Below are 21072 nucleotides of genomic sequence, written 5' to 3' on the forward strand. Positions count from 1 at the left end.
GTTAACATAACCTAACATAATAAATATGTTTAGCTCTTCTTTCTCATGGTAGATACTTAAGACGTAATTAGCGATAGCCAATTCCGACAGGGGGCGCTCAAGATTTCAAAAATGGACGATAACTTCGGGAAAACAAATCATTTTGTCATTTGATCTCGAAGCTATAAAACGTTTAATATAAATCATTTACACGTGTGTTTTGCCAAAGTAAAAGTTGGAGTACGTTCCTCAAAGTTTATTTGTTTGTGATTTGTGTTTATACATGCGGTAATTGACTCCAAAACCTGAATAAAAATAAAATGAAATTGTTTTTTTACAGTATGTCTGAAACACGGAAAGTAAAATTTACATTATCTCAATTATTTTTGTGGTCAAGATCGGCAGAGATCTTTAGTTGAGGGTGAGGCAGTTTTTGGAGCTGGCCACGTTATATTTTGTAAATTACGCCTTACGTTTTCTAGTAATAACTTCATGAGACCTTTGGGGCAATTTAGCTGATGGAACGGCATTTTTCAGTCTTCTCAATTTAGTTTCAGGTGTTACTATAAAGTAAATTAGATATAAATATATTAAAATATAAATAATATTTTAATCAACACTTATTTGGAAAGTAATCGTTCTCAGTAAAATGTAAACTGCACAGTCATGTACTTGGTTATAGGTCTGCCAAATTTTTCTCATATTCTCGTCCAGCGGAAACTTATGTATGGAATTTTTTTTGTGAATTATAATAGGGTGAACATTGAGGAACACTGCAATAGTTTTTTGAAGTCAAAGTCATTGTTAATTACAATATAAACCGGTCGCTAATATGTATACAAATTAATGACAATTTCAATGTTTTCCCGAAGTGGATGCTTTTGAAATCTATTACCAGGCGTCGCCAACTTTGCGGTTCCTCGCGAATAGTACGTACTCTTCTGTAAATACTGGTATGTACCGCAGTGTACGTACTTAAAACGTACATTTTACATAATATACGTACAGTACCAAAATTGTACGTACTCAAAACGTACGGTGATATTTGGGTTAATACAAATATAAAGGGAGTTCAGAAAATACTTAAAAAATTGAAAAACAGAAAAGCAGCAGGTAAAGATATGATACCAAACGAATTACTGATATATTGTGGAGCAGCAATGACAGAGGAATGAACATCATTAATTAATAAAATTATAAAACACAATAGAATACCGGAAGAATGGAGAACGACCGAACTAATTCTACTATTCAAAAAAGGAGATAAAAAACAGCCAGAAAACTACAGAGGTATAAACTTGTTAAATACTACCCTAAAACTTTCACGTAAAATTTTACAAGAACTAATGAATCAGAGGATAAGTTTAGCAGGTGAACAACAGGGTTTTTGTAGTAGAGGATCATGTACAGATGCAATATTCGTCATAAAACAAATTACTGAGAACTCACTATATAGAGTATAATGGACCAGTATTTTTGTGTGTGATTTATATAAAGAAAGCATTTGACAAAGTAAGGCTCAAATATTTTATCCATCATCTGTATAATAGAGAAGTTCCCCTAAATATTATAAAAAATATTGAAAACTACCAAAATAACAAAATGAAAGTCAGAATAGATGGAAAACTTACAGAATCTATAGAAATATGCAGCGGAATAAGACAGAGGACTCATTGAGCCTTATGCTCTTCAATTTAATCATGGATAAAACCATCAAAAGCGTTAACAAAAGAAGAGGATATAGAATGAGAAACAAAGAAGTAAAAATACTCTGTTACGCAGACGACGCAATATTAATATCCTAGAAGAGATATTAGTATCCAAATGTCTAGAAGAGCAAAAGAATTTAATATGATAATCTCATCTTAGAAAATTAAAACAATAGTAATGAGCAAAGAACCAAACTGCAAAATAAATATGCAAAATAGAAATTGATGGCATCAATATTGAATAAGTTCCAAAACAAAAAAAATATAAAGGGTACACAAAGCAAATAGACTGGCAGGATGTCTTAATGACACTATATGGCGAAACAGACATATTAACACTAAGATAAAGTTAATAATTTATAAAGCCAGTGTAGGACCATTAATGACATATGCCTTAGAAACAAGATCCGACACAGCCACAACGCAAAGGCTACTGGAAACGGCAGAAATGAGAGTACTAAGAAGAATTACAGGAAATACGCTGAGATGGAGTGACAACCTTCCATAGAGGTATTAACCCGCTAATGAACAAGCAGATTTGTTTATAAAGAGGGAGAAGAAGAAGGTATGAGATACCAAGCATCTGTTTTTCTCTCCGATCTCTTTGAAACTTGTTCGCCCCTCTGGATTTGTTCTAATGGATGTATTGAGGACAGAAAAAAAAAAACAAGAATTAAATAAGCTACCCAAAGATCGATATCTAATAATTATTTTATTAAAAATAAACGCTTTTAAGTATCGATTCTTGCTGCTTTTAATTTTTAAATGACTTTTTAAATAATCACAAATACTACAATTATGAAATTGATATTAGAAAATTAAATATTAAGTTGGTATTTAGAAAAAGTGGATTCCAAGAAAAAACTAGTAGCTAATGAATTTGAGCTACAAGTCAATAGAATAATCATTATTTATTAAAGTCTTTAATTTATGTTTATCTGTATCACAAATACTCATTGTATTATTATTTATTTACAATATTTGTAAAAGTTAATAGAAAGTTTTACCTGGGTTTTAACTGTGGCTTGGGAAAATTCAAAAAGGTTTATCTAAGATATTGGTATTGTTTAATTTATGAGTCACCACTAAAGGTCAATATTTCGTATCAATTACAGGATGATATATAAAAAAGAAATATTTCTAAATGAAACAAACATTAATAAATAATGTACCCAATTACTTGTTACGTTTTAACTAGGTTAAAAACATACATTAAAATTTATTTAACGTCCGACTTCACATATACATACAGCAGTTGTGATATTGAGCAGTTGTTTAAATGAATAAAAAGTACAGAACAATAAAAATGTATCAATCTAGCACTGATCATTAACTTACTTCAAAATATAGATTAGGACATGGTTTTTCGCATGTGAAAAATTGAACACAGTCTTTTCATATACTGCTCAAAATATGCTGGGTTCGATGCATTTCAAACATAACGATTAAATAGGCAAAGGTCTTCTTCTTCTAATGGCGCTACAACCCTTTGTGAGTCTTGGCCTGCTTAACAATGTTCTTCCATTCTGCCCTGTCGGATACTTTCCTTCGCCACTGCCTGATGTTCATGGTTTTAAGATCCCTCTCTACGTCGTCTATCCATCTTTTACGGGGCCTTCCTCTTGTTCTGTTTCCTTGGAGCTTCCATCTCTGGACTACTTTTACAGCTCGATTATCTGGCGTTCTTTCTAGGTGACCAAGCCAGTTTAGTCTTTGTGATTTTACAAATCTGACAATATCTGCGCTCTGCATTAGTTCATCCAGCTCGTGGTTCATTTTAATTCTCCACGAACTATCGCTGCATTGGGTTGGTCCAAATATCTTCCTTAGTATTTTGCGCTCAAATATTCTCAGTTGATTTTCATCAGTGGTTGAGAGGGTCCACGTTTCACATCCATATGTGACCACTGGTCTAATTACTGTTTTGTAGATTCTCAGCTTAGACTCACGATTCAGTAACTTACTTTTCATTAAGTCTTTGTATGCATAAAAGCACTTATTACCGCTAAGAATCCGTGCTTGTATTTCTTGACTGATGTTGTTGTTGTCATTTATTATTGAGCCTAGGTAGGGAAAAGTGGAGGCATATTTGTAGGTATGGTTGTCTACCTTCAGATTCTCATGTTCATTCGATTTTGTGCACTCCATATATTTTGTTTTGCTTTCATTTATATATAGACCAAACGTAGCAGCTTCTCGTTTCAGTTCTATGACTTTCTCGCTCAATACCCTTTTGTTGCGGCTTATTATGGCAACATCATCCGCATATTTGCATAGATCTTGTATTAATACAGCCGTTTACATCCAGTTTTCTAACAACAGCTTCTAAAGTTAGATTAAAAAGTGTTGTTGATAAGGCATCCCCTTGTCTAACTCCATTTTCAATATCAAAGGCCTGCGTCATATCTCCATCTATTCTCACCATAGCTTTGGAACCCTCCAGAGTCATTCGTATAAGTTTAACCAACTTATTGGGTATCCCTAACATATATAGTTGCTTTAACATCTTTTGTCGATCTACTCCATCAAACGCCTGTTTGAAATCGATTTACAAGTTGTAAATAGGTATGTTATATTCAACACATTTTTCATGTATACCTCTTAACATATGTATTTGGTCTATAGTTGACCTCTTTGGTCTGAAGCCACATTGGTATTCACCAATAATCTCCTCCGAAAACGATTCCAGGCGGCTATATATAATTCCTGATAATATCTTGTAGATGACATTTAAAACTGTTATGGCCCTATAATTTTTGCAGAGTCGTTTGTCTCCCCCTTTGTACATAGGAAGTATGATTCCCACTTTCCAATCTTCTGGGATGACTTCTAGTGTCCATATGCGGTCGATTAGTTTATGGATACGCCTCCATAGCGCATGTCCACCATTCTTTATCAGTTCTGCAGTTATTCCATCTGTGCCAGGTGCTTTGTTATTTTTTAGATGTTTTATGACGTTTATCGTTTCTTCCAATGTTGGTTGCTCAACTAGTTGTTCTGCTGTGTGGTGAATTATCTCTTCATCTTCGTTTTGTTCTTTTTCTGGGTTTAACAGCTCTTGAAAATGCTCCTTCCACCTTTTCATTATTTCCTCTTTCTCGCTGATAATTGCCCCATTTTTGTCCTTGCAAACTGTTGATCTTGTTATGTATCCTTGGGTGCATTGCTTGATTTCCTTGTAAAATTTTCTAGCCTCTCTTCTGTTATTATAATCTGTAATTTGTTGTATTTTTCTATTCAACATTTCTCTCTTTTTCCTTCTGCATATTTTCTTTGCATCTTTTCTGAGTTCTTCATATGCCTTTCTATTCGATCGGGAATCCCTTTGTAGACATTTCTGTCTAGCTATATTTTTGCTATTTATTACTTGTTGGCAATCTTGGTCAAACCATTCCTCGTTTCTTTGGCTTGAGGTTTCACCTAATGTTTCCTTTGCCATATTTGTAATTGCCGTTTTGATGATATTCCATTCTTCTTCAATGTTGTTTTGTTCTCCTCTTTCATTTAATATTACTTTTATTTTCTGCTGGTACTCATTCTTCTTTTTAGGATTTTTAAACATATATGTATTCCATTTTCTTTGTTTGGCGCCTTTCTCTTTTCTTACCATTGATATTCTTTGTTTTATCTTCGATATAACCAAGAAATGGTCCGAATCGCAATTTGCGCCTCTATATGTTCTAACATCTGTTACGGAGGTTGCCCACCGCTTAGATATTAATATGTGATCAATTTGATTAAATTTATTAGTACCAGGTATCATCCAGGTTCCTTTATGAATATTTTTATGAGGAAAACACGTACTAACAACTCTTAGTTTGTTTGCCATTGCCAACTGTGCCACTCTCATACCGTTGTTGCTGGTAATATCATGTAAACTATGCTTACCAAAGGATTCTGCATATATTTTCTCTTTTCCCAGCTTCGCGTTCATATCACCCAGAACTATAACTGCATCTCTCTTCTGTGCGTTTTCACATTCTACTTGTAGTTGGTCATAGAATTGGTCGGTTACTAGTTCATCTGCTGCTTCTGTTGGGGCATGGATATTAATAATTGTAACATTATGAAATTTTCCCCTTAGACGTATTTTGCATATTCTTTCATTGACTGGAGTAAAACCCAATACTGACCTGCGGCATTTATGGTTTACCATAAAACCCACTCCAAAGTCTCCTTGTCTTTCTGCTCCACAGTAGTACATACTGTATTCTTTTTTATTTAAGCTACCCAAAGATCGATATCTAATAATTATTTTATTAAAAATAAACGCTTTTAAGTATCGATATTTGCTGCTTTTAATTTTTAAATGACTTTTTAAATAATCGCAAATACTACAATTATGAAATTGATATTAGAAAATTAAATATTAAATTGGTATTTAGAAAAAGTGGATTCCAAGAAAAAACTAGTAGCTAATGAATTTGAGCTACAAGTCAATCGAATAATCATTATTTATTAAAGTCTTTAATTTATGTTTATCTGTATCACAAATACTCATTGTATTATTATTTATTTACAATATTTGTAAAAGTTAATAGAATGTTTTACCTGGGTTTTAACTGTGGCTTGGGAAAATTCAAAAAGGTTTATCTAAGATATTGGTATTGTTTAATTTATGAGTCACCACTAAAGGTCAATATTTCGTATCAATTACAGGATGATATATAAAAAAGAAATATTTCTAAATGAAACAAACATTAATAAATAATGTACCCAATTACTAATTTAACTAGGTTAAAAACATAAATTAAAATTTATTTAACGTCCGACTTCACATATACATATAGCAGTTGTGATATTGAGCAGTTGTTTAAATGAATAAAAAGTACAGAACAATAAAAATGTATCAATCCAGCACTGATCATTAACTTACTTCAAAATATAAATTAGGACTATACTTCAAAATATAAATGATGAGTGCCTTAAGAACCGGCAAAATAACGCAAAAGATAGAAAACATAATACGTTGTGAAATAAAAAGAGATGAAAATAGTAGAGGTGGGAAATTATCGATAGAAACCTCTAATTTACATTAAATTATATTAGGGCTATCGATAGTTTCCCACCTTTAGACGTTAGCTTATGAGCTAGTTGACTTCAGTCATAATATTACAAGTATGACGTCGAACATTAACATTTTTTAAATTTCGCATAAAGAAAAAACTGATTGAAGACAATAAAGCAAATGTAAATAAACAGTTTAATTAGTAGTAATTTGATAACTAATTCTCTGTTGACGAATACAGAATAACAAGCTATGATAATTCTGTATTGAGAAAAGTGTATGCGACGTCTCAAATCATAATTTATCATTGATCAATACTTTAATTTTGGATAAAAAAATACTCCTACTTAAACTGTTTTTACTTACATTACGTGATACGTATTACTATGACTGAAGTCAACCAGCTCATAAGCTAACGTATAAAGGTGGGAAATTTTCGATAATTCCAATGTAATGTAAAGTAAATTACAGGTTTATATCGATAATTTCTCACCTCTACTACTTTCATCTCTTTTTTATTTCACAACGTATTATGTTTTCTATCTTTTGCGTTATTTTGTCGGTTCTTAAGCACTCATCCCTGTATATTAGAGAATGATTGGAATTGATAATGCGCAAAATATGACATGGTTTTTCGCATCTGAAAAATTGAACACGGTCTTTTCATATACTGCTCAAAATATGATGGGTTCAAACATATAACGATTAAATAGGCAAAGGTGGCTTAACTAAAATGATAAAAAGTGCAAACTTGTACGCTTGGAGCATATTTTATAATAAGAGCAGACAATAACCAACGAAAAGTTAAAGCGAAAAAGAGGAATTTTATAAAGAAATATTCGTAGTTCCGAAACCTTCGTCAGTGGAATATCTTATTAGCAGTTCAATTATTAAATGCCGCACAAGTTCGTGAAAACTATCAGAAAATTAGCATGTATATAAACATTTACATATGTTTTGTGACTTGGCCAAAGGTCGAAAGCAAAATGTTGTACAGTTTTGATTTATTCTCCACATTATAAAGGAAACTAAATTTGTAGAATAAATGTAAGTTAAGTTTTATGAAAGAGATTATCTCGAATGTAATAAAAATACGTGACCAATTCAATTAAAAGCAAAGATGAAACATGCCCGATTGAATTGATATCCGAAAGACTTGTACATTAGAATAGAATAGAAATATGCTTTATTGTCACTGAAAATTGTACAATTTTATGGACAAGTGTTAAGAAGGCTACAAAAGGATTGCGAGGTCATAAGGCACATCAAAACAAGAAAGCTGGAATATTTAGGTCACATTACCAGAGATGCGAAATATGAGATATTAAGGCTCATAATGCAAGGTAAAATCAAGGGTAAAAGATCCATAGGAAGACGAAGAATTTCCTGGCTGGGAAACCCAAGAGAATGGTACAGTTGCAGCTCAGTAGATCTTTTTAGAGCAGCCGCCAATAAGGTACGGATAGCTGTGATGATAGCCAACCTCCGATAGGAGAAAGAACTACAAGAAGAAAAATGGACAAAGCTTACAAAAAGTTAAAAAAATAACAATAACAATTAAAATTTACTAAAATTACATAAATCGTCAATATCACACAATAAAAAATAATAAAATTTACAATCCATTGCAAAATTTAACTAAATTGCAAATTGCAAAATAAAACCTTACGCACTAGTTTACCAATAAGTTTTTTCTTAGTTATTTGTTAAGAAACTCTTCCACTGAATAATATGGTGTTTAAGATAGATGGGCTTTTGTCAATTTACGGAACTTAAGGGAAGAAGTTGTAGATTTAAGTTGCAAATGGAGATGGTTGTATAATTTTTTTGCCGAATAAAATAACTCAGTGAACGGGATAGGTAAATACACATCAAAACTTGAATTTCTGGTGAAGTAGCCATGATTAGGTTTTACTGGAATAACATGTAGGTGTTTACGAATTAAGCAAACAGTTTCTAGAATATATAAAGAGGGAAGAGTTAGAATCTTGTGATTTTTGAAGTAGCTTCTGCAATGTGTTATTCTACTGAGGACAAAAAGATACCGTATTGCTCTTTTTTGTAATTTAAAAATAACAACAATAACAAGGCCATATCGAAGATGAGACTCGAACAAAAAAAATATGTTATTTTGGAAAATGCTAAATTCTAATTTGCATAGCAGGATGAGGCTAGTTTCTTACTTACAAACTCGATACCCTTCATATCGATTACAAAATCGATATGAAGGGACCATTTAAGGTTGCTGTCTATAAAAATAATAAGAAATTTTACAGAATCATTGATACTGATCTGGCTGTTATTAAGAAGCACGGGTTGACGAGCTCTTTTATAGGATAATGCTACTGTCTTATCTACGTAAAAAGAGAATAAATTAGAGTCGGACCAGGTTTTTATTATAAGTAGATCAGAAGTTATAATTGCATGAAGAGTTGCAATATTAGTGTTTCTCCAGGTAATACTGGTATCATCAGCAAAAAGAAAAATGTTTCCATCGATTTTTAAGTTAGTGATGTCATCTGTAAAGATAAGGAAAAGTAGAAGACCCAGTACTGAACCTTATGGTACTCTACATACAATGCTTTTATGACTAGTCAGTATCATTTACTTTAACTAGTTGTTTCATATTCCTCAAGTAAGATTGGAACTAATTCAAAGAAATACCTCGACTTTCGTAGAAATTTAGTTTTTTTTATCAAAATGTCGTGATTTACACAATCAAAAGCTTTGGCATAGTCACAAAAAACAGGGGCAGTATAAAGATTATTGTTTAGTGCTTGATAGACCTCATGTAGTACAGAAAACATAGCATCGCTAGTATATTTATTAGATAAAAAGCCGAGCTGACTTTTTGATAAAATGTTGTTTTCAACGAGAAAGGACCTAAGTAAGGATTTATAAGTCTCAATAATTTTGGATAGGATCGGTAGTAAGACAAAAGGTCTATAGTTGCAGACGTTAGATTTTTCACCAACTTTATGAAACGGAAGAATAATGGCTGCCTTTAATCACTCTGGAAATACACCTTTTCCAAAGGAATCGTTAATTAGTGAGACCAGGTCTTCCAACATATTTTTTAGAAGATTTAAGGAAATTTTTATGGGTAGTTCATCAGTACTACAAGAAGATTTGCTTTTGATACTACTGATTGTTTGGATCAGTTCAGCTTTATCAACTGGTCTTATAAAGAATGAGTTCGAGACCTTTTTTGAATTGGGGAGATAGGAAATAGGATCTTGTTGTGTAAAAATAGTCGATGTTATATTTTTACTCACAATAACGAAGTACTCATTTAGATTTTCAGGGTTTGGCAGAGAAAATGTTTAAGCTGTGTTTTAGTTTTATTTCGAAGATCGTTTATTATGGACCAAGTTTCTCTTGCAACATTTTTAGAACTTCCCAGACGATTCTGAGAGTACATTTTTTAGCTGTTTTGATCAGTTTTAGATAGGTTCCTCTGTACTTGAAGATATATTCCGTGACAAAGACGTTGGTAGTAAATTGCTTGATATACAGTAATGAACGCATATTCTTGGCTGATATGCGGATACCTTTGGTAGTCCAGGGTTTGTGATATTTGACTTAATTGTAATTAAAGGAAATGCCTTATTGAAAATACAGACAAGCCTATCTAAAAAATCACTGACATTATAGTCCACGTCCACAGAGGGAAAGTGCCACCCAGAAGTCAAGCACAAATTTTGAAATTTACGAAAGTTCTGAGCAGAAAAAAATCCTACCTAAACATTGGGTTTTTGAATATTGTTTGTTAAGAGTATTAAACTTGGTATATATTGCTTCATGATAAGATACTCCTACATTAATAATTGTAGAGCGTACATCAAGGGGTGAGAAATCTGAGTCAAGTCCACAAGACATTACAGTCTTTCCTTTTGGAAGTTGTTGATTGTACACAGACTATCTTAAAATGTTGGGATGTAATTCCAATCGCTATAGTAAATATTTTATTCTTATCATTCCAAAAGACAATCACGTCCTGTATACTGTACTTATTATAATAGATCATTTTTCCGTTAGTAGCAACGCACCCAAACCGTCTAATATAATTGATTATAAAATCTCAATAAAATATTTTTTTTATTCCTAAGCATTAATCTATCTAAGTAAGTAATCTATATCATTTAATACCTTGAAATAAAAACGATAACTTTAAACTGCAGTAAGAGATGTTTTTATCAATTCTAAGGCTTGGTCGGGCAGTATATGAAATGCTGTATCTACAGTTTTTGTATCTTTTTGGATGTTACAAACATTTTCGATATTTTATATATTATTTCTCTGCAGTAAATGCTTTTATTGAAGACTTATTTTTGTTTTACTTTTAATATGTTAACTTAAATGTCAAATGATTAATTTTCGACAATTTGGCAACTAAGCAGTAAATAGGTAAACAATATTAGATTAGGTGCATCTAGACATAACTAATTCTGTTTTCAACAAATAATTTGACGGTTTTATTATATTTATAAAACGTATTAAGAAAAAGAAAGTCATACATACTGATTGCCATTAATTGCTCTAACACTGAATCGTTTAAATTACCACATACCACTGTAGAAACACTAACAACAAAAACAATTAGATACACTACAGTTGAACTCATTATATAACATTAACAAATAAAACTGACTGAAGAATTTTAAAATCTAAACTACAAACTAGGCGTGTACAAAAATTCACTTAATCACATCGTTTTGACTTCGGCTATAGGTTGTGTATGAATGAGATAAAACAGGTGGAATAGATAATGGTGATAAGTAGGTAATATTTAGTTGGAACTGATAACGGTAGGGATTTTCTACCTGTTGGATTTTATATAAATAATTGATTTGCAATATCTATATTTACACTCTTACAAATATGGTTTCCTACTTATTTTTAACTCAAAAGTAGACTGTTTATTGTGACTAGACAGCTATTAAGCACTAATAAAATAAAATATATATTAAGTGAAAATAAAAGTACTTTTAGTAGTGAATAATGACTGTGACCTTCACTTTATACTAATTAGTTTACTAATGTTTTCATTGTAGTACGATTCATGTGTTGATTACACGGTTACAACATGGGAGTGAAATTTTTGTTGGCAGGAAATATGATTCACAAGTATGATAATAATTTCTGACTTACTAGGTATACAATCAATTTTTGTTTTTCGTCTATGTAAAGTTGTCCCCATCTATCTATCGTCCGTCGGTAAATTCAAACAAACACCACCTTTAGTCCAGACAAATTAAGATATTTTTTTACTACCAAAAATGGGATGATTTAACCAAATAACGCTACAACTATAATGTGCAATAATTTTGAATCCGGTTTCGCTAATGAACTATCGGTAGATAACCGTGCATATCCGCAAGTAAACGGCTGAAACACTGAATGTCCACTCAGCAGCGCCAGAAAATGTAATTGGCATTCTTGTTTTGCAAACGGTCGTGTCAGTGTAGTAAATACATCGTTATAACCACGTGGTTGTGCAGTTCTGTTTGGTTAGTTAATTTATTTAAAACAATTATGGCGGATAGTGGAAACATATCCACTACAAAGAGAATGAAAATGGGCAGGTTATACGAAGTCATGAGAAAAATGAAGCTTCAGTCACATAAGTAGCAATGCAGGTGAATTCTGCAAATGCAAACGCTTGAAGTGTTGTCACACAGTAAATAAAATTAATAGACAAAGAATTTTAAATCATTTTAATTCATTGATATCTCATAATGAACAAAATGCGTATTTGTGTTCTCTTATATCATTACTAAACGTACAGAGGCGGCGATCTAGGGCCAAAAATGTACATGATGCAATATATCATGATGCAATATATCATGGTGCAGCCTATATGTACAGGGTCAGAGTTCAGCCAAGATCAACTGCTAATGCTGAGGATGAGAAAAGCATTACGAAGAAGTTCAAGTTTGTGCCAAGTTTTTTCGTGCAGTTCATGGTATTACAGGGGCAAAACTTCAACATCTACAGAAAGAGTTAAAGCAGTCTGGCACTTTTTCAGTTTTTCTCTTTCCATTTTCGAATTTTCTCTACAACTGGATCTCTCTTTTGTTCTTCCCTTATCTTAGTAGGCATCCAGTCGTCGTTGAACATCGTTGTTCTTAGCACAGCTGCTTCCTTGAATTCCCTTTTATTGCAGTGGGAACACTCTGCTGGGCATGGCCTTCTGGAAAGAGAATCAGCGTTTCTGAGGCTATCTCCGGCTCGGTGCTCAATCTTGAAATCGTATTCTTGGAGTCGTTCGATCCATCTGGCTGTCTGACCCTCTGGATTCTTAAACTGCATTAACCACTTAAGAGCAGCATGGTCGGTTCGGATTAATAACTTCCATAGAGGTATTGATAGAAGTGCTCTACTGATTTCACTACTGCTAGAAGTACTCTTCTCGTGACGCAATAATTCCGCTCAGGTTTTGAAAGAACTTTACTAAAATATCCAAGGACTCGTTCCTGTCCTTCTTAAATTTGAGATAGCACTCCTCCAATTCCCACATTACTTGCATCTGTATTTAAGATGAACTCTCCTTCTGGCAGTGGGTACCCTAAAATTGGTGCTTTGATTAAATGCTTTTTCAAGGTTTTTTCAAGTTTTTTTTTTAGACTTTTCACTTTCACTGTTATCACTTGGTGGCTCTTCTTCACTGTAGCTTTCAGTTTCATCAGGTTGCTGAGCTACAACACTTTTTCCTGGCTCGACATTTAGTTTGGTTCGCTTAATATTTCACCTGGATGGTGCAGCTGAATATCTTTTTCCTCTAGATAATGTACCAAAAGGATGTCGATTTAGCCCTCTATTTCTTTATCTTCGCTAAGTAACTTATTTAAAACTTTTCTAAAAGGGTAAATTCCCGTGGCTTCAAAGGAGGAACAACAATCTTACAAGCTCCGCAATGTAGCTTCTTCGAGATGTTACAATATTAGAGTTATTGTTGTAAATTATCTGGCTGTTTATAGTTGAAATATTTAGTAGGCTGCAAAAAACAGTAAACGGCCAGAGATTGCTAAATCAAGTCACCGAGTATTCTGCCTTCATTTTATCAACAACATCCACTCTGCCTTTTGTGAGCTTGTATTCACTAATAATCTCTTGCTTCATGGTATGCTCTTTGGTGTTTTCATTAATGAAACTATCGCTGTGTAGTGTTGAAAGTAGTAGTACATTCTTATTTTTTTGGCACATATAATACAAGTACACACTTGTTTCCATCGTCACCATATGCAAATATGCTACTACATAAAGGTCCTTCTTTTACGTTTGTCAACTCAGGGGGAATTGTTTGTTTTTACGCAAAGTACCTATTGTTGTCAAGCAATGATCGTTCAATAAAAAGTTGGCTAAGGGTACAGAGGAAAAGTAATTATCCGTAGTTACATTTCGACCGGATCCACTTATGAGTCGTATAAGTCTTTTTACTACACTAGATGCATCGTTAGGTACAGTGCACAGATTCTAAACATGCCGGTGGGAGATGGCTTCTATGCGTTGTATTATAGTTGGTGTATGAGAGAAAAAGTTTTCAAAATAATGAAATAACAAATTTTATATTATTATTTGTTATTTCATTATTTTAAAAACTTTCTGTGCACTGTAGTTTATCTGTGCACTGTAGTTGATATTGTCCTTTAGGTTGTTTGCAGGGGTAAATTTCAAGATTTTGTGTGAAAAATGTTCTAGCGTCCACCAAGGCATAAATCTTGATTCCGTATTTCGCTGGCTTATTGGCCATATACTGCCCTTATTTGCATCGACCACGGACCGGTTCCAACATTCCATCTATGGTCACATAGAATCCAGGAGTGTATGCAGATAAACAGTTAGAAACAAACATTTCATATATTTCTCGATTGGGTGCAAGATTATCAACTGCCGAATTTTCTTGCCTCTTAGTGGCGTCGTCAAATCTTACAGCTTGAATTATTTGGTGAAATTTTTTCTTGGACAGAGTAGCTGCAAAAATATCTGGAGCTGTGCCATCTAATTTCCAGAGTTTTTCTTCTTCTTTGGGTGCCGTGTCCTTATTCAGACGTTGGCCGTCATCATGTTTCCTGAAACCTTTCTCTGTCGGTTGCTGCGCGAAATAATTCTTCTACTGTGGAACCACACAATTGTCTAATATTACGCAGCCATGAAAGTTTCTTTCGATCAATCCATCTCTTTCCTTCCACTTGTCCTTGTATTATAAGGCGAAGTAGATGGTATTTAGGTCCTCTAATTGTATGTCCGAAGTATTCTGATTTTCTCCTCTTTATGGTGTTTATCAGCATACGTTCTGAATTAATCATTTGAAGAACATCTTTATTGGAAGTGTGCGAAACCCACGATATCTTTAGGATTCGTCTATAGCACCACAATTCGAATGTTTCTAACTTGTTTAGCATTGTGGTTTTTAACGTCCATGTCTCACAACCATACAATAGGATGGACCACACATAACATTTCAGGACCTTCTTACGAATATTCATCGACAGGTTTCTGTTGCATAAAACTGGTTTCCAGGTCATAAAAGCCTTACGTGATTTTTCGATCCTGGTTATTATCTCTTCATCAGAGTCACAATTTACATTTAACCAGCTGCCAAGGTATTTGAAATGATTTACCCTTTCGATCTTCTCTCCATTAAAAGAAATCAGACCTTGATCTATATTGATCTTTCCAACTGCCATTCACTTTGTCTTTGAAATGTTGATTTTAAGGCCTCTCCGATAACTTGCTTCACTGACTAGATTTAGTAATGTTTGGAGATCTTGTAAATTTTCTGCAAGAATGGCTGTATCGTCAGCGTATCTAATATTGTTGATTCCTTCTCCACCTAGTCTTACTCCCTCTTGTCTGTCATCCAAAGCCTCCCTAAAGATTTCTTCAGAGTACAGGTTAAAAAGAGTGGGTGACAAAACACAACCCTACTGTACACCATGTTTGATGGATATATTTTCAGTCGGACTGTCTTCAATTTGGATAGAGGCTACTTGATTGTAATATAGGTATTTCAGCAGTCTTATATTATAGTGGTCAAGTCCTGCTGCCCGTACGCAATCGAAAAGTGTATCGTGTTGTACTCTGTCGAACGCCTTCTCGAAGTCGATGAAACAAACATAAACATTCTTTCGGAATTCACAACTTTTTTGTAATAGAACGCGCATACAGAATGGTGCCTCTCTAGTTCCTAGACCGTTTCTAAATCCAAATTGCTTATTACCCATCCTACTTTCGCATAGAAGGAATACTCAGTTTTGTATAATTCGTAAGAGTATCTTCAGTGTGTGACTCATCAAACTGATTAGTCTAAAATCGCTGCATTTGGTGGGCCTGCTTTTCTTTGGTAATGTTATAAACAGTGACTCTAACCAATCATCTGGTATTTTTCCTTCGTTGTAAATTTTGTGGAAGAAAGTGGTTAAGCAGGCAATGCTTTCCTCATCTAAAAGTTTAAGTAGCTCAGCAAGGATTTGATCTGGTTCAGGTGATTTATTGTTTTTGGCTTGCTGTATTGCCTTTTTGACTTCTGAATTCAGTATACTGGGACCTCTGTCTAACTGGTTGTCACAGGCAGTATTTGGAGCATTTTCTCTTGAAGCATTATCAAAAAGGTCAGTGATGTATCTCTCCCATTCTTTGCACTGTTGTTCGTGATCACAAATTTTTCCGTCCGCGCTTTTAAGTATGTGAGCATTTTTCTGTTTTCTAATTCCGGCAGTATATTTAAGTTTCTTATGGAGGTTGAAACTGTCATGCTTTTTTTGGAGGTCTTCTATTTCTTTACATAATTTCTCAAGCCAGGATTCTTTGGCTTGCTTAATTTTTCTTTTTATGCGTTTATTGATTTCACGGTATTCGATAATATTTCTATTTTTGTGTTGAGGTCGAACTTCAATCAGGTCTAGAATTTCTTGTGTCATCCACTCATTTTTTGCCAACATGGTAAGTGTTTTCAAAGACGCTTGTACGTTCCAGAGTTAATCAGTATTTAAATGTTGCGCTCTCTTTACTCCAGCAAGGAACAAAAGTCTGATAAATGCTTGCATTTCTTCGTAGTCAACAGCAGGACAATCCCTAGGGCGAGTATAAAACACTCTCATCATATCCAGTTGTTGATTTGTATATTTTACAATATTATTGATAATAGCATCCGAGAAAAACAATTTCCAGCATTCTAATATGGTTTTGGCGGTTTTTGCTTTTGCTTTTACCCCAGGTAAGTTCGTAACAATATTACAAGCTTTGGTCTTACCTTTGGGAGTGTGTTTCTTATGTTTCAACCATGGTGTTTTATCTTTGCCATAAAATCTTGGATAACCATCATCTTGGCCGCTTTCTTCCATGGCATCTTCTATAGGTATTTCACGAAAAATCTTACCTTTTATGATAATATTATAACTTTTCTTAAGTGATCTCTCTAAAAATCAACACACGCCAACACTAGCATAGTTAGATTTCTTCTAACGCTCCGACGAACGCGATCGCTCGCTCATAGTCTTACACGAGTCTTCATAGGAGTATTCCTGGTTGCAGAACCCAAAAGAAGCAATATTTCGAAAATTATGGCTAATAATTTAAAAATGTTAGATTTTTTCTAACGGTGCGAGTGATGGAGGGTTAAAAAGTTTTTAAAAACTTTCTTATTTATTGTGGTTAATGTGGGGTGACAGTTTTTCCAATCACTAAGAGTTTCCCTCCAAGCCATCCGAATGGGACAGAAAAAACCGACACCAAGAGGTTGGGTCAAATGTGTTGAGTTTTTGAAACATATAAATCCCACATTGTTTTGTTCGCATAAAGATATCACCTCATCGGTAAAATGTGAAGAAAGGTCTCCTATGATGATTTTTCGTCCTTTAAGACGTTTTGCATGTGGTAAAAAGGTCAAAGAAAACCAATTCGTAAATGTCTGTAAATCTCTTTATCCATGGTGGGTGCGATTATATCGAGAATCTACAAGCAGCACCTGTCAATACAGCAAATTGATCCTTTTGGACCATTTTCAGCTCATTGGAACCACATTTTTTCTGCTTTATAAATTATATATGATGGTAACAGCAATCCTGAAGCCTAAGCACACATCATCATAGTCGTTGCTGCTTTAGTAAAATTAAAAACCCGTTCGGGATATTTGATGCTGCGTTGAAATATCATTTCCTTATTTCTGGGGTTATCTTATACATTGGTCTCGTCGTAATTGAATATATTATTAGGTGGAATATTTTTTAATTCTCTACGCTGATTATCGAAGTAGGCAAGTAACGCTTCTTTTGAAATATTAGCTCTAGGTCTTTTAATATTGGTCGCCTTGGGTAATTTCTCCTTTATGCCGTCTCAGTAATGAATATACCCTTTCAGTTCTAGATAAATTGTTTTTGAAAAGAGGCACGTGTCGACCCAGGTCATCCAAAACACTTTTGGCTAAATATTTTATATCTCGCAAGTTAAATGGGGAAATCACCACTCGCCGCATATTGTAGCACGCTGTATAATGGGTTGTTCTTCGTTTACGGAAAATACAGTGTGCCCACCACTTTATATTTCATGTCGGCCATTATAGCGGTTATTAAGAGTTCCATAGGGAATTTTATATTCTTCGGCAGTGCGACGTAAGAACCATCCTTCCTCAAGAACTTTCTGGCATGCATTTTTCACCCTTACTTCGTTTTAGTCCTTATACGGACGAGCACCAAGTTTTCTTATATAATTTCTAACCATTTTTTCTGAAAAGAAAGTACTAATTTAAGATTTCTTCAGAAAAAATGTTATCAAATTCGCCTCCGATGGAGATCAATTTCGCCCTACAGAACTGATCGAATTAGCCCCATTAATTTTTTAATTTCCCGCGTAAATTATGATACCCTGAAAAATGGCGTGTTTACATGTTCTGACAGAGAACGTGAAATTTGTTTTTCTCACGCACCGGAAAGTTAGGAAGCTAAAGAAACTTATCAAAAATATAGCCATAATTGAAACACGCTTTTTTCTTAAAAAATATACTTCAACTAAACAATCACCGATTTCACTCTAGTATTTACTAACTAAAGCGACGTTGTCAACCATTTGTTAAGCTTCTTAGATTTCAGTGAGGATTAAAATATTCAGAATCACGCAATTACCAATTTCATCCCATTTTACAGTGCTAACTTTAATTGTTTTATTTTAGAAAACAATTTTGCCATATAATGATATATTTTTGGCATATATTGGTAAAAATGCTTGCATAAATATTATATATGCGCATATTTCCTAAATTTTTTTTGTGCATGTCTCCTTAGCTTAACTTGTCACTGTTTTATGATTTTCTCTGGATAAATGTTTTGAGAGAACCTTTCTTTACTTTGGTATAGATACCTCGTAGCAGCTATCCCAAAAATACATTGCTTCTTAAAAAAATATTCCACTAATTCTTTGTAACATCGTATTTTCCACTAACTTAATTTTCTGTTCTCCACTGTTTTTACTGAAATCTGCCTCAGAAAACTGATAATGCCCACTTGAAATGTTTAGGCCTGCTGTTTTATTAGCTTTTCCTTTGTTCCGCTTCATAACGACTACGTATAGCATTCATTTAGCAATATAACAAATTACGTTCGTATTTCAAAGTCGCTAATAGCTTTATAAATATTTTAATGTCGCTTCGTAGAAAATTAGTGGCTACTATCAATAATTTAGTCGAAAGAAATACTATTTTGCTCTACACTCATCGCATTGATTCCGTGACGCTTGACATGCGCCTTAATTGGGGTTAATTATTAAGATAGTCTTACAAACTAGTTAATATTTCTTGGCAGCTATTTTCATACTGCCGTGTGAGTTTGAAATGCTTTTTTAAATGCAAAGTTGATCGTTAAAAATGTAGAAAAGATTCACTTTTGGTACATTTCGTTCTTTTATAAAAATGGGTATGTATTTATTTTACTAAACGATATAATTTCTTATTTTTTATGAAACTAGAATTTTCTTATTCATTAACACATATTTTTGTTCGAAAATATAGTATATATCATGGTCTATATCAGTAACAGATTTAACTGCTGTTACTATATACTGCTTTATAGTACTATATACTGCTTTATTTATTCTACTTTTATTTTTTTTCTCTATTTTCTCTATTTCTCTATTTAACACTTTAAACGCCACGTGAGTTGTATTTAACTCACACCCTGTTTGGCCCAGGCGCTCTGTGAATTTACTTCACAGTTTATGTGTTATTGTAGTCAGATTATTGAAATTAGCATGTTGTTTTACATGCAAATTAATATAACAATAAAGTACTGAAAACTTTGTTTTCAAAACTTCCACAAAATTTATTATATCTTATCACTACAGCTGTTTCGGCAGAGTGCCTTTCTCGAGTGATCTATTTTTGGTATGTGTTTACCCTTTATAGCCTTTAACTGAATAGGTTGAGGAGGGGAGAACTGTTTGTCTCAAGTTGGTCATGCAGAATTATGTCTTTATTTTTTAATTTTTTAATTTCCATAGATTCTAATGAATATAGCTTAAGGTTTTTATTTTGTATCTGAAGAATTTGAAATTCCTCTGAATTCGTACGAATGATTATGATCTAGAAGGCGAAGTGCGTATGTAGAATCTATTTGTCTGTTATTAAAAGCCCTTTTGTGTTCTGCTACACGTTTGTTAAAAGTTGTACCAGTTTGACCGATGTAAGTTTTTGTAGTGTAGCTATTATTATCGTAATAGCCGTTGAAACATCATTTATTTTTACAAAAAGTACTTGGGCAAGATTTAATTAAAAACTGTGCTTGATCTGCCTTTTATTTGATTAAAGTTTGATTAAAATAAAGTTCTAACTTACTTTGAATATCATACTGACACTGAGGTAATTTTTTTGACAAGTCTTTGTATAATTGTGATTTGAAGTCATTTTGGATTTTTTTTCTTTAGCACTATTAAGTTGATTTATTTTTTGAAGCGAAGCTTCTATACTGCGTTGTATTACTTTTTTCTTACGGATGGCGTCACCAAATAGCGGTTCTTCACATAGATATACTACTCTCTATCAATTCGTTTCTAGTCATCATATATTTATTCTAAGCAGGTTTAAATAAAAACTATTGTTCTGAAGCTATTTTCTTGTGGCATTTTAAATTAATTACTATTTAACTGGGAATAAGCCACAATTAAAGGTTAAAATACGTTTATTGACGTTTCAATTTCCACTTCGGAAATCGTTCTCAAAATACAAACATTAGTGAACTAATGTTTGTATTTTGAGAACGATTTCCGAATGGAAATTGAAACGTCAATAAACGTATTTTAACCTTTAATTGTGGCTTATTCCCAGTTAAATAGTAATTAAATAAAAACTGTATAAAAAAGTCTCCATTATTGTGGAGTCCAATGTTT

At 33.3% G+C, this 21072-nt stretch overlaps 2 protein-coding genes across 5 annotated transcripts in view; one reads left to right on the plus strand and one right to left on the minus strand.

Moving 5' to 3' along the window:
- LOC140439508 (prion-like-(Q/N-rich) domain-bearing protein 25) overlaps positions 1-12014 on the minus strand; it is a 34957-nt gene extending 22943 nt beyond the window's left edge. For 2 of the 3 annotated variants that reach the window (XM_072529472.1, XM_072529470.1), the window contains exon 1: positions 11218-11469. In XM_072529472.1, the coding sequence (XP_072385573.1) occupies positions 11218-11320 (103 nt within the window). In that variant the 5' untranslated portion in view covers positions 11321-11469. Of the gene's footprint in view, positions 1-11217; positions 11470-11847 lie in introns of those variants that run through there. The other variant, XM_072529471.1, reaches the window with a different exon arrangement.
- LOC140439507 (sodium/potassium/calcium exchanger 4-like) overlaps positions 11704-21072 on the plus strand; it is a 63649-nt gene continuing 54280 nt past the window's right edge. The window contains exon 1 of one of the 2 annotated variants that reach the window (XM_072529468.1): positions 11704-11850. In XM_072529468.1, the coding sequence (XP_072385569.1) occupies positions 11826-11850 (25 nt within the window). In that variant the 5' untranslated portion in view covers positions 11704-11825. Of the gene's footprint in view, positions 11851-19386; positions 19605-21072 lie in introns of those variants that run through there. The other variant, XM_072529469.1, reaches the window with a different exon arrangement.

Source organism: Diabrotica undecimpunctata, chromosome 4, assembly GCF_040954645.1.
Source record: "Diabrotica undecimpunctata isolate CICGRU chromosome 4, icDiaUnde3, whole genome shotgun sequence".
Classification (NCBI taxonomy): domain Eukaryota; kingdom Metazoa; phylum Arthropoda; class Insecta; order Coleoptera; family Chrysomelidae; genus Diabrotica; species Diabrotica undecimpunctata.